The sequence below is a fragment of the Nuphar pumila genome, chromosome 16 (genome assembly GCF_984573655.1).
Source record: "Nuphar pumila chromosome 16, dmNupPumi1.hap1.1, whole genome shotgun sequence".
Taxonomy (NCBI): Eukaryota; Viridiplantae; Streptophyta; class Magnoliopsida; order Nymphaeales; family Nymphaeaceae; genus Nuphar; species Nuphar pumila.
In genome coordinates, this window is record NC_143264.1 from 60,972,652 (window position 1) to 60,987,121 (window position 14,470).

The 14,470-nt window shown below is 36.9% G+C and overlaps 1 protein-coding gene across 3 annotated transcripts in view; it reads left to right on the forward strand.

The window, feature by feature from the left end:
• LOC149813317 (G patch domain protein) overlaps nt 1–13,355 on the forward strand; it is a 31,187-nt gene extending 17,832 nt beyond the window's left edge. For all 3 annotated transcript variants that reach the window (XM_089991516.1, XM_089991517.1, XM_089991518.1), the window contains 3 exons: nt 640–836; nt 11,758–12,061; nt 12,582–13,355. In XM_089991516.1, coding sequence (XP_089847642.1) covers nt 668–836; nt 11,758–12,061; nt 12,582–12,882 — 774 coding nt within the window. In that variant the 5' untranslated portion in view covers nt 640–667 and the 3' untranslated portion in view covers nt 12,883–13,355. The remainder of the gene's footprint in view (nt 1–639; nt 837–11,757; nt 12,062–12,581) is intronic.
• The last annotated feature ends 1,115 nt before the right edge of the window (nt 13,356–14,470 follow it).

A 14,470-nucleotide genomic window follows, 5' to 3' on the forward strand; every position in this document is an offset into this window, starting at 1 on the left:
GATGGTGGGCCCCTCCAAGGTGCTTTCCACCTTTTACAAAAATCAGCAAAAAGAAAAAAGAAAAAGAATAAAAGGAAATTACAAAAACATATTCTAAAAAGGATATATTGTAAAAAGACTAAACTACCCCTATGGCTAAACAGTTAGAAATATATATTTTATATATATAATAAGTAGATACATATACATATATATTAATATATGTATATGTATTACCTTATATATATATAATATATATATATATATATATATTACATTGCATGATTAGATTACATAATTTAACAGCTTCGCTGAGCAAAAGAAGGTTACCAAGTTTGAGATTGTTTTCCATTCTTGTATTCCTGGTTCTTCACTGAATATAAGAAGGTAGCTGTTTGTCTGTATGCATTCTGTTCTTATTAGTTCCCTTGTTCATGTGTTTGCACCTTTGGCTACACCATGTTTGTACTTATCTTGATGTCAACTTATTGGATTATGATGAAGTTTTGTCTTGTGTTATTGGTATCAATCTTTTGTTCTGGCATAACTTTTATTTACTTTTAATTGTGTTAAATTTATATTTTTCTGTTCATGTCCTGTCCTCTGTTACATTTTATATGGTGACTAAAACATATTCAGGTTTTCCCTTTGCCGGTGCAGTGTGATAAAGCTAATAACAGTCAGCTCAATGGATCCAGAGACAGAGAAGTGCCTTGCATCAGCCCTGTTACAAGAAGCAACAGCATTGCGTCAACAAGCTGACAAAGAAGGAGTTCACATTTACCTACGTCAGCCTCGGCAGAGGAGTAGGCCAAATTCACGCTTTCTTACTTCAACTCTTCTTGGGGTGCAGCAAGGTTAGGATGATTCTTTTATATGATCATGTCCGTCAAAACCTTTCTTTTGGGTGGAGGGGAGGTTGGAAGGTCTGGAGTACGTACTAGTTTCTGTCTTAATAAATAATATTTGCAAATAACCAATTGCTTGTGTTCTATCTCCTCAAAACTTTAGTCAATATTATCTCTATAAATAATTCTTGCATGTAGATATTGTTTCATATTTTTCTTTCTTTTAACTCATAATCAATGCAAAACAATTACTTTTAAGTGATGCTCACTTACCAAGCTACCATACTAGAAAGACCTTTGTCACATAGACACAGGTAAAAGGTCATTGACATGCTATTTTTTGTAATTTAAAATTAAGAAAAGCATATGAGGGGACACGGCATGGGAGTATCTGGGGTATCTTGTAACATGGGATAGACTCAGTATAGAGAGTTTAACTGTACTCTAAAGTTTTGATTGACTTGGCATGTAGATCAGGACTGCTATGAATTTTACATGGAGGACCAAGGGAATCATCATGACTCAAATTATTAGCTCAGTTAAGCACCACAGATGGCCAATCGAGACTAAGCTGATCTAGTTACTTGCTTTGTCAATCTTGAGCTTAGATTAATAATTCTCGATCTGGGATTTTGCCCAATTGAGAAGTCATTCCAAAGGGTTGATACAGTTGGGTGTTTTGTGCATGAGTTTTCACAAAACTGATGTGTCTTACAAACACTGAGACTGCTCATCCATGCCCCTATTGTGTAAGCTTGTCTGGAGTTGATAATAAGGTTCATTATATGATAGATGAGTTCTCACATGCTTGGAGAAGTACTAGGAGTTGGTTGAGCTTTAAATATCTATAGCCACGTCTTTACTCCTTGGATAGACTTGCCAAGGTTTGACTTTTAAACCAAATCTTTGATCTAGGTTGTTTGATATCACAGTAAATACATTGAAGTGGTACATAGGTGAACTTTTATTTAAAACAGGATTGCACAATTTCATGTCCAAAGGATTTAGGACACATTTGCTTGGCCCCCCTCTGTAATGAAATCAAGTGTTCTTCACACAACTCAAACAAGAGGCCAATGCAAATCCCACAAAGTGAGCAAAGCACAAAAGCCACTTAGGGGCTTAGAAGAACGCACACAACAATATAAAAACTATGTTTATTCACTTGAAAATGCATACAAATGTCAGATTTAGGTTTTCTGAGGTTCTTGCAGCGAGAAAGAAGACAAGAGAGAGGTTTGGACGGAACTCTCACGATTCCTAATATGGGAAAATTGTGCCTCATTGTAACTATTTATATTCACTTTACACTAAAATACATCTTTACTAAAACACCCTTAGTAACACAAAATACAAGAAGACTAATAAAGGGTATTTTTGGAATACAATATATAATAGTTATTGTATGTGTGTTTCATATTGATTATCTTGTTCCCATTATTGTATGTATGAAGTTAATTAACTCTTTTTTGAGACCTCATTTTTTCTCTTTTATGCGTGATTGAAATGCTTAGGATATTGTTTACATAATAAGAAAGTAAATTCATGTGTGCCTACTATAATCATCTGCAAAAATTACATAATAGGAAACTCCTCCTTTGGATATAACTGGTGTCGTCCGAATGTATTAACTCAAAAGGTTCTTTAAATCCAAATTGGCTATTTCCAAAAGGTAGAGATTTCATTTTTCCAAATTTGCAATCTTTACCAGACAAATCCTTTTCATTACAATTTTCAAGAAAAAGAAAAAATTATATTTTTCACATACTTTGATGTCCTAATCTCTTATGCCAATGTTCAATACTTTTCTATTCAATAAAACTACACAAATTTTGATTTAATAGTTCCAAGTTGTCCATGTAGTAGAGGTCTCTTCTATGGCTTCGCCAAATCAACTTCTTGGATTGAAGATCATGTACCAAGCAATCATTAGATGAAAAGGTGACCTCACAGCCATGGTCGGTAATTTGAGAAACCGATAAGAGATTTAAGTTAAGTTTGGGTAATACTCTAATGTTTGGAACATAAAAAAATTTGTTGTTTTTAGAAGAATTTTTAAAAATACCCAAACTTTTGATTTTTAAAGATGTTCCATCGGTGGTTGAAACATAAGAATCATTTGAGTTAATTAAACATTTTGATAGTATGGACTCATTTGGAGTCATATGGAAAGAGGCACCAGAATAAAAAAATTCAAGAGTTCTTACCAGGGTCCACGCATGTTGATACAACCGCACCGGAGAGAGAGGAACATTGACCTTTGATTAGTGGTTGAAGGATTTTCTTGATTTGAGCAAAGGAGACTTTTTTGGAACCTTCATCTACGTAACTTTTTTCGCTTGATGCTCCCATAGATACCACCTTTTCATTTCTCCTTTTTGGGCAAAATGGCTTGATGTGGCCCGGTTCTTTACAAAAGTGACATATTACGTTACCACTTCTCTTGTATTCAGAGTCACTAAAATTTCTTTCATAGTCATTTGAGATCTTCACATACTCACTTGAACTCCTTCCATAGTCATTTTGGCCTTTTCCAAAATGAGAAGGCCTATATGCTTTTTTATGATTCTCGGGTCTTGACATAGCACGCATCAAAAAAAAATTTATAGAGTTTTTTTTTTAAATCTATTTTCTTTCATATTTAGTTCTTCTAAAGTTTCTACTATGTAAGGAACACCTCCTCTATGAAGAAGGGTCAATTTAGTTCCTTCAAATTCGGGCCTAATCCCGTTTATGTTCGGGCCTAATCCCATTTATGAATTGGTAAAAATGCTCTAAGTTAATTTGTTTTTCTCGGATTTCAATGTCAAGTTGGCAAAGGACAAAAAGAGCATTGTAATATTCTCTTATGCTCATACTTCTTTGGGTTATGATTTTTTTTTCTTTTGGAGATTACATATATGGGCTACATCTCTTAAAGAATATATATCTTAGAAATATTTTCAAACATCACTAGCAAATTCAAACTTTGCTAAGCTAGAACATTTCTTTATTTCAATACTATTAATGAGTCATCCCATGATTTTGGAATGACCCGTCTTCCATTCCTTCCATCTCTTTTCATAGTCGATAATGACTTTATTCATCTCATCTCCTTAAAATGCAGTTTTTTTGTTGTTTTCATTCTTGGTGATCACGAGTTTTGGTTCCTTCTTAGATCCATCCACCAAACCCCATAGGCCATTTCCCAAATCTTGTGTTTCACTATGGATGTCCACCTCACATAGTTTGAGTCATTGAGCCTCACGGGCATGGTGGTGATCACTTCTCATTCATCCTCTATAGGTACAAGAAGAGAAAGATAGAAAAATAAGGAGGAAGAAGAAGATAATAAGGGCAAAATTCTTTTGAGCACCACGATCGTACAATCCACAATCTCACATCCACATGAGCTTGCTTCTACCACGATAAAAAAAGCAATGGCTCTTGTACCATGTAATGAAATCAAGTGTTCTTCACACACCTCAAACAAGAGGCCAATACAAATCCCCCAAAGAGGGCAAAACACAAAAGCCACTTAGGGGCCTAAAAAAACACGCGCGATAATATAAAAAATATGTTTATTCACTTGAAAATGCATACAAAATGCATTAGAATACAAGGGCGTCAAAGACCCATATTTATACGCAAGGGGGAGTGGGGAGCTCCAAGATATAGCCATTAGGAGTCTCCCCAATGGCTAGAAATCTAGTTGTTGGGTGTTGCAATTGTCAAGGACAAGAATGCCCTTGACACTACAACAAAGTATAAAAAAGAGAAAAATAAAAACAAGACTCCCTAAGGGTGACACCTATACAATGGTCAAAAGACCAAAATACCCCTGAACTGTGGGTATGTACATACGAATGTGTGTGTGTGTATATATATATATATATATATATATATATATGTGTGTGTGTGTGTGTGTGTCTGTGTGTGTGTGAAAAGACGCTGTCATTCACGACTGGATCTGGATCTCAGTATCTAGACCCAATTCGTTTTATTTAAACACATGCTTATTAATGGCATGTTATAATTTTAACATATCATGTAATGGGTATTTTCATACCCTAATTATTGTATCTGTGTATACTTAATGAGAAAAGCAAAAACCGAATACCCTAATTGGGGATTCTGCAGCTCTCTCTCGTTCTCTCTCTCCATTATGTGCTTGGTCTAGTGTATGAAAGAAGAAATCTACGATTTCTATCATGGTATTAGAGCTCCAGATCCAACCTTGAGGATCGTGATTTTCTTATGAACATCCAGTAAAGCGTCCTCCTTCTCCATTTTCTTCTAAATCCAAGATCTTCTTCTTTCTCCTTATCCCCTTTCTTATTGCTCTAATTGATTTCCTCCTTTATTCTTCTTTTCTTCAAATCAAACCATTCAAAATAACGTGTTTCTCCTTCTTACAAAATCCAACGTATTTTTCTTCCAAAACTTGGATTTGTTCATGCTGTCATATTTCTGATTCTCTGTTTGCCTAATATTCTTCTTTTCATATTGTCATATTGTCATATTGTTGCAAGCTTAAATAATCATGCAAGATCAGATTTGATCTATGCGTGTTTTCAAAGGTTGAAGAGGATCACATAAAAACCTTTTTGCACATTGACGTCACATCGGACTCAGATCCGAAAGTGATCCCAGATATGTCTTGATTAACTAATATCATTTTTGAATCCATTCTCTTCTCTGTTTCGTATCGCTTCTCTATATTCTCTCATATTCCGAAAGAAAACACGTTATTTTCAAAATAGCATACCTCTTACTGATTGAATTTTATTCAGAACAGATTCTTATTTCTGCCTCGGGTTTACCAATCATTAAAAAAAAAGGTGGCAGCAGAATTCTCTGATATTAAATTTTTGTTCTGAATTATATTAGAATTCAATAGTAGTTGGGTCTTTGTCGTAAAGCTATTTTCTTATTTCTTATTTCTTATTCCTTGTTTTCGGTTTCAATAGAATATGGACTCATTTCCTCATTCTCAGTCTGACCTTTCCTCAAACTTTCTTAGTCAACTTGTGTTTGAGAAACTGAACAATTTCAATTTCCTAACTTGAAAGCGACAAATCATGCCATTCATAAGAAGTCAGGACCTTTCTGTATATTTGGATGGTTTTGTTCCTGTTCCTCCAGAATTCATACCACAAAAGAATGGTGAGGGAGATCTTTCTATTACCTATGTTAGAAATCCTGAGTACGTATCCTGGATGAAGCGAGATCATGCGTTGGTTACCTATATCACTTCTACTTTGTCACAAGAAGTGCTTGTGGCAATTCCAGATGACTGCTCAGTAATGCAATTATGGCATCGACTGGTTCATACATATTCTCAAGTTTTTCAGGCCAGAGTATTATTTTTAAAGAAAGTTTCAAATGCTGAGGAAGGACTCCATGACTATTATGGAGTACTTGAACAAAATGAAGACTATTACAGATCAATTGGCCATTGTGGGATGCGCAGTTAGTGATAAAGATATGGTGCAACAAACTTTGAGTGGGTTGGGATCAGATTATCATATGATGGTTATTTCCTTATTGTGTTTGTCAGATTTACCTATATTTGAAGATCTTCATGCCAAGCTTTTACAGTATGAGATGACCTTGAAGGAATTTTCTGAAGATACTCATGCTCATGTTGGAGCACATGATGTTCTTGCCACAGGAGTTGCCTATGGGTAAGGACGTGGTAGGTATGATTTTTGAGAAAGAAGGGGTCAAGAAAGAAATGGACAAGGAAGTCGTGGAATATTACCTACACCCAATATTCCTCTCAATGGGCAAAGGCAAAGGATAATACCTACCTGCTTTCTCTGCAACAAAAGGGGGCATGCGCAAAATAGAGGAAAGCAATTGGAGACAAGAAAGGGAACAGATACATTGAAGAATAGTGGAGAAGTCAAAGAGTTGTTATTATCTGCCTTAGCTGAATTGAATATCAAACAGAATAATCAAGGCACTTAGTATGTTGATTCTGGTGCAACCACTCATGTCACTGGTGATGCTGGTAAGCTCCTAAATCTTGTTCCTTATGTTGGTAGAAATAGTATAGTTATTGGAGATGGGTCTCACCACCATATTTCGCATATTGGAAATTCTGTAATTCTTATGTCCAACTCTTCCCTTGCTCTTTCAAATGTCATTCATGCTTCTAATATTAAGAAAAATATTGTTTTTGTCTCTAAGCTTGTAGATAACATTAATGTTTCAGTTGAGTTTACTCATTTTTCTGTTTGTGTTAAGGACCTTCACATGAGGGAAACGTTCGCTGAAGGAAAATGTCAAGGGAATATGTACGTGTTTCAAGAGAATCCTTCCTCTCGTGTTCAACCTGTTGATTCCATCTTGAAGCTCACATCATCATCTTCAGTTCCCCCTGAGAGTGTTTTTAATCTTTCTAAATGTATTGAGACGAATCTTTGGCATGGTCGTCTGGGTCATTGTAGTAGTCGCTTTATTGATAAGTTTGTTTCAAGTAGTCTTATTTCCAAGTCAAGTCTAAATTTAAGTGTCGATAATAAAAAATGTTCTAGTTGTCTTCAGTGTAAGAGTCATGTTCTTCCTTTTCATTCCATTAATAAAAGAGCTTCAAGACCATTTGAAATTATATGTTGTGATGTTTGGGGTCCGGCTCCAGTTCCTTCCATGTCTGGCACTAGATATTATCTCATCTTTGTTGATAGCTATTCTCGATATATATGGATCTTCTTTATAAAAAGTAAATCTGAAACCTTCAAGTTATTTCGGAATTTTCATTCCTTTGATCAAAATCAATTCTCTGAGAATATTATTTGCTTCCAATGTGATGGAGGGGGTGAATTCTTTATTAATTTCCTCCAGACAAATGGAATAAGTAAACAAGTGTCTTGCCCTCATACACTTCAACAAAATGGGATTGTTGAACGAAAGCATCGTCATATTGTCGAGAGTGCAATGAGCATGATGCATGCTAGTAATCTTCCAGTTACCTTCTGGGCAGAGGCTTTTCATACAGCAGTCTATGTCATAAATCGATAACATCTTGAAAAACAAATCACTCTATTTCTCTTTGCATGATGGGCATCCAAATTATGTTCATGTTGACAGTTCAATGCGGCACAAGTTTGAGGATAAGGCCTAAAAGTGCTGATTTGTGGGGTATCTGATGATTACAAAGGCTACATATGCTATGATCCCGTGAGCAAGCGCATCAAAATATCTAGAAATGTTGTGTTTGATGAATCAAATTTTGGTCATAATGCTAACACTCCTTAAATTTAAGTTTATCACCCTTGGTTGAACTCAGATCTCTTTTTTATTATTGATGATGTTTGTTCTTCTGAATGTATTGATGATGTTTGTTCTTCTGAATGTAATAAAAGAGATGAAGGAAACGTATCTACTACAGCGCAAAGGACTCAGGAATGTGTGATTTCTAAACCACTATTGGCCCCCGAAAAGTATAAAGGTATTGGTTACTCTCGACGTGAGAAAGAGATACCTCTCAGCTTTAATCAGGAGCAGAATTCTCCTTCTGTTTTCATTCAATCACCTGCCCACAAAAGGTCTACCCGACCTCGACATCCTATTGATAGGTGGGTTAGTTATGAGAACTTCACGATGGATTTTTAACTCTTCTTTAACCTCTTTGGGTAAGGAAGATCAACCCACAACATTTTATCAAGCAATAAATTCTAAGAGATGGATGGAAGCTATGAACGAAGAAATGGAGGCTCTTCATGAGTGTGGCACTTGGGATATTGTTTCCAGACCACACAATCGAAATGTGGTTGGGTCAAAGTGGGTGTATAAGATAAAGTATAAGCCAGATGGTACTACTGAGCGATACAAGGCTAGGCTGGTTGCTAAAGGCTTCACACAGGAGCAATGACAAGATTATGATGAGACCTTTAGTCCGGTCGTGAAAATGGACACTATCCGCATCGTACTATCATTGGTTGTTGAGCACTAGTAGACTCTCAGCCAACTGGATGTGAAAAATACGTTTCTACATGGAACTCTGAAGGAAGAAATATATATGGAGCAGCCCACTGGGTATGCAGAAGGGAACTCTAAAGAATACGTGTGCAGGTTAAAGAGAGCTATATATAGTCTGAAGCAGGCATCTTGGTTTGACAGTTTCTCTCTTGAAGTAGAAAAATATGGCTTTAGTCGGTCTCTTCTTTACCATTCTCTTTTCATATTCAAATACAAAGATATAGTTACCTTGTTATTGATATATGTTGATGACATTATCATTACAGGTAACTCTAATGAACATATTGAACAGGTTAAAGATCTTTTGAACTATAGATTCAAGATGAAGAATCTTGGTAAACTGCGATACTTTCTTGGAGTAGAAGTTGACAGGACTCCTGAAGGCATGACACTTACTCAACATAAGTATACCGTTGATGTTCTTAGCAAGGCGGGTATGACAGATTGCAAGCCTTTAAGCACACCTAGTGTACTTCATCAAAAACTCAGTTTTCAAGATGGAGATTTGTATGAGGATCCTACGGGATATCGCAGGATAGTAGGAATGCTTCAGTATCTTACCTTCACTCGGCCTGACATTGTCTATTCTCTCAATCAATTATCTCTGTTCATGCATGAACCACATATTGGGCATATGGAAGTTGTTAAACACATTCTTCGATATTTGAAGGGAACTATTGGAGGTGGTCTTCTATACAGAAAGAGTATGCATGGCCATCACATGCATGAACTTCTTACTTACACGTATGCAGATTGGGCAGGAGATCCAGATGAGCGTAGGTTAGTCTCAGGATACTGTGTTTTCATTGGCCTAAATCTTGTCTCCTAGAGCAGTAGAAAACAAAAGGCCATAGTCAGGTCGAGCACAGAAGCTGAATATAGATCAATGGCAACTGCTACAGCCGAAGTAACATGAATCAGACACCTGTTGATAGAAGTAGGAGAATCAATTTCTAAAAGCATTCTCTTGTGTAACAATCAAAGTGCTATTAACATGTCATTCAATCCTATCTACCACAGTCGTGCCAAGCATATTCAAATTGATCAACATTTTGTAAGACAGAATGTCGAAGAGAAGGAAATTGAACCAGAATACGTACGGGTTGTTGATCAAGTTGCTGACCTGTTTACAAAAGGACTTATCAAGGACAAATTTTGGATGTTAAAAGGTAAGTTGTTTATGGTTCAAAACCATGTACAACTTGAGGGAGGGTGAAAAGACACTGTCATTCACATCTGGGTCTGAATCCAGACCCAATTCATTTTATTTAAACACATGCTCATTAATAGCATGTTGTAATTTTAACATATCATGTAATGGATATTTTCGTACCCTAATTATTGTATCTGTGTATACTTAATTAGAAAAGCAAAAACTGAATACCCTAATTGGGGATTCTGCAACTCTCTCTCTCTCTCATTCTCTCTCTCCATTTTGTGCTTGGTCTTGTGTATGAAAGAAGAAATCTACGATTTCTATCATTATGAACATATACAACTACCTAACAGACTCACCTTTTGCAAACCTGAGAAAATCATTGTCATGACCCATCTGAGAGTGATATCTTTTGAGAGAGATTTTAAACCATGAGAGGATGATTTACAATTTGAGAAGAGTAAATCATTCTCTTATGAATCAGATTCTCATATGAGTCCTCTTAGGTGGAAAGGCCTAGCACACCTGCCCTAAATGTCAAAATGCATGATGTGTGCTCTGGTAAGTCATTTATTCAAGTCATAATTGGATTGGGAACTATGTCACACAAACTCTTCTAACAGGGCACCGCACCCACTTCGCACCCGCACTCAGGTGGGTGCGACACTTGGACACATCTTCCTTTTTGTTAGGTGAAGTCAACCACATTGAGGTCCATTTTTATCCAAAAGTAGATTTAGTTAACCCTAATCAAATCCATTTTTATCTATATTATATATATAAATACATAAATGTACACAAATACACATAGTGTTAACTTAAAACTATATATATATATATCCTTCCCGCTCCCCTGCACCCAAGTTTTTTTAAAGTGCTGCACCGCCGCATCTGCATCCGCATCTGCACCTATGTGACATAGATTGGGAAGTGTCAGCGGGATTCTGAACCCAATTTGACAAAGAACAAATGTTCAAATAAGATTGCATCAAGGACAACTGGGGGTTTGGTAAGAAGGGAATCTACAGTGCTTCACTCATTTGTTCCCCTGCTAAATGGGTGGTAATAGGTTGCTCCCTTCTTGATTTGTTGCATTTACTTTTGGCCATCAGATTTGGATTCAAGACATCTTACGACACCCAAATTTGAGTTCCAAAACAAGGTGGAAACATGTCCAATTTTTTCCCCTCCATATCTCTCACTGTGGATAAGTTCCGGATCCAGCTCAGCTTACATGTAAGATGTAGACATGTTGAAGGAGATGAAGCAAACTATTGTGACATGTGATTAAGAACTTTATCTTCTCTAATATATATATATATATAGAGAGAGAGAGAGAGAGTCGCTAGAATAAGAGAGCTGCCGTGTGAACTGGGTATTTCCAACACTATTTTTGCAAATCCAGCCATGTAGATGTGCTCGGCATGGTGAATTTGCTAGGAATCAACTGTTGGATAGTGTACTTTCGATGAAAAAATGCAATTTTTTGATGCTTGAATATTTATGAAGATTATGAGCTGTTAATTTTAAAGCCTTAAAATATTTTGTTTATGCATCATAATCCGATGATTCAAGAGCTGGTCCTTATAAAACCAAGCATGTAGGTCACATCCATGCAGTTAGTCTTAAAAGAAAAGAACAAAAATCCATGAAAATCACGGTAGTTCTCATATTTCCAGTTCTCATATTCTAGTGACTCGGGTGTGTGTGTGTACATACAATGGGCGCTCTGCTTTGGTGCTCTTTTTCCCGTCTTCCTTTCAATGTTGTGTTTTATTTGAATGACCATTCGTTTTGGCTTTTTTCCAGCAAATAGAGTTGCTGAAGTAAATGAGATGTGGAATATCAGGGAGAAAGAGCTCGAGTTAAGTGGACGGTTGAGGAGATCAGAAGGTAAGAGCAGCTGCCTTAGATCCTCTGGCCACAACTACGGCAAATGGCCCTCGAGAGATTGTTCGAGCCTCTTTACAGAGATAAGTGACAAAAGGAGACTTGACAATGTTGACGCTGATCCCTGCACCTCAAATTCGCAAGAAAGCGATGACAACAGCTGCCCACCTGGTAATGATGGTGCTTTGAGAGATGAAGAAGTGGAAAACTTCCTGAAATCAAGGTTATAATTGTTCCAGTGCATTCATGTGTGTGTACGTGTGTGTGCACGTGAGCGTGCACACACATGCATTGTTGCAGATATTGCTGATATTTTGAATCTTTGACAATATGATCACTATACAATCAAAACCTTGTTTAAAAGGTAAAAACTGCAATATATTCAAAATATTGGCTAGAAATACCATGATGTTATCGCGATTACATTATGATATAGTTCACTATATCTTTTGTTTTTATCTTATATTTGATATATTTTAAATATGAATTTTCTCAATCTTTATTTTTTTTTACTTAAAAAGTTGCTTTGCTTTTCTTCACACTTGAAAAAAATTCTAAATCCTATTCTTATTTTTCGATTATTTTATATAATTTTTTAATTGCTGAGATTTTTCTGAGATTTATAGAAAACCTTATAATGCTCTCGTCAAGATATGACAAGTCCCTGATCCATGTGATTATGGTTATTGTGTATGTTTCTTGGAATTGTTTGTCTTCAACTATGTGGGCTTTGTCATTAACAGGGTAAAGCGCGGGAGGGGATCTGTTGGTTCAAGGATGGACGAACCTGGCCCTTACCTCCCATCTTCAGCAACTGATGAAGCACCGAAGTCATCAGTACCTCCAGATGCAAGGCTTAAGGAAGAGTGGGAGCGCCGTATTGTCGGGCCGGAGAAGCCTACTTGGCTGAAATCGCAACTTCATGAAGACGATGAAGTTCCTTGTGAGCCAAGAAGAAAAGCCAGCAAGCAACATCGGCATTCCAGGAAATCAAAGACAAAGAAAGAAAAGAAGCACAAGGATAAGAAATCCAAACGCCATTAGATGTATGATTTGTGTTGTTGAAGTTGACAGGTTCAGTGTTCACTGCATCTAACTATGAATTTTTTTTGTGATGGCTGCCATGCTCACGAGGGGAGATGAACGATGATGGCTTTTGGTGCTCCCACTCAGCCTTGAAAGGGTCTAAAGTGGTCTTTTAAAAAGTGGTTTGGTTGGTGCTATCTCTATCAGTAGAACTTCAATCAGTGGCTCTTCGGAAGGGTCTATTAGTTTTATATCTTCATAGGCAGCATTCAGAGATAGGACAAGGAGCAGGGTGGTGTTGATGATGATTCACTCCTGCCGTGCTTTCTTGGAACCCTCCTGAATATTTGAATTCTGAATGTTGTGATACTCAAAAAAGGAAAAAAAAAACACGTTATGATGACTCCTTGTAATTTATTTGGTTAGCACAACTGTAGTCGGGTGGGTATCTTAACAGGTCATTTCATTCTTAAAATAAATTTTTAGACATAACTAAGGACCAGATTTGTGCCGGACTTTTGGATCTTGGGCCAGCCGGTCCATTACCTAACGGGCCAGACATGTGCCGTCATAGCCATTTCATAATCAAATTATGAAAATGTGTATTCATCAAAATATAGCCATGATATAAAAGGATTAAACCCTTAAAAGAAATAAAGCTTTTGATTGGAATATGAACGTATCAAAAGTATATGACCCTTGCCTACTTCAGTTGGTAACAGAAAGGAACACACGTTTGCCACTAAACTATACCCTCTACAGTGTGATTATGCTACAAGAATGGCCCATTTCTCAAACAAGGTGAATGTGTGATCAAGATGTGAAAATTAGAGCGCTAGCATGCCCTGCCTCTGAGGATATGGCCCAGCCCAGCTCAACCAGACTCGTGGACTTAACAAGTGGGTCACTGGCCAGCTTTTTGTACCAAGGACAGCCCGAATCAGGCCTAGGCTGGCCTGTCAAATTGACAGCCGGGCTTGATTCATGCAACCCAGTAAATTTCCCAATTGGTTTTGTCAAATCCCATTGTGCGCCCCTAGGGACTTGAGCAGGACATAAGCCTGCTGACACGGCAATATCAGGGTCCGAACCTATACCTACTAAGGTAGGTCTGATTTGCTAATCGGGTCAGATCATGCAAGAGTTGAGTGGCATATCAATTTTTTGAATGCTGAAAACCCAAAACTTGGTTTTTAAAGTTTTGGGTCATCCAAACACCAACAGAACCTGATTTTTGGAATTCTGAGAAACCTGGTTTTGCCTCTCGTCATCAAAATAGAGCCTTAACAAACAAGATAGAATCATCATTATTGATAATTTGGATTAACATAGAAGCAAGTTTCACAATGCCAACAACATCAAGAAGATTATCAGATGCATATAGCAGTCTATGTAATATGTGAACTTACAACTCAGGCAACTCAACCTAGCTAATCAAGTTTTAAATGTTGCCAAAACAGGGATATACAACTCACTTTCATCAACTAAACCCATGAACCAGCCATAACAGAAAATAATCCTCCTCAACTGCCATTTGAGCACCAACTCTCCAGAGCTCCCAAGAAATGATGCACGTGTTTGAATACCAGTGACAGAATGGCTTGTC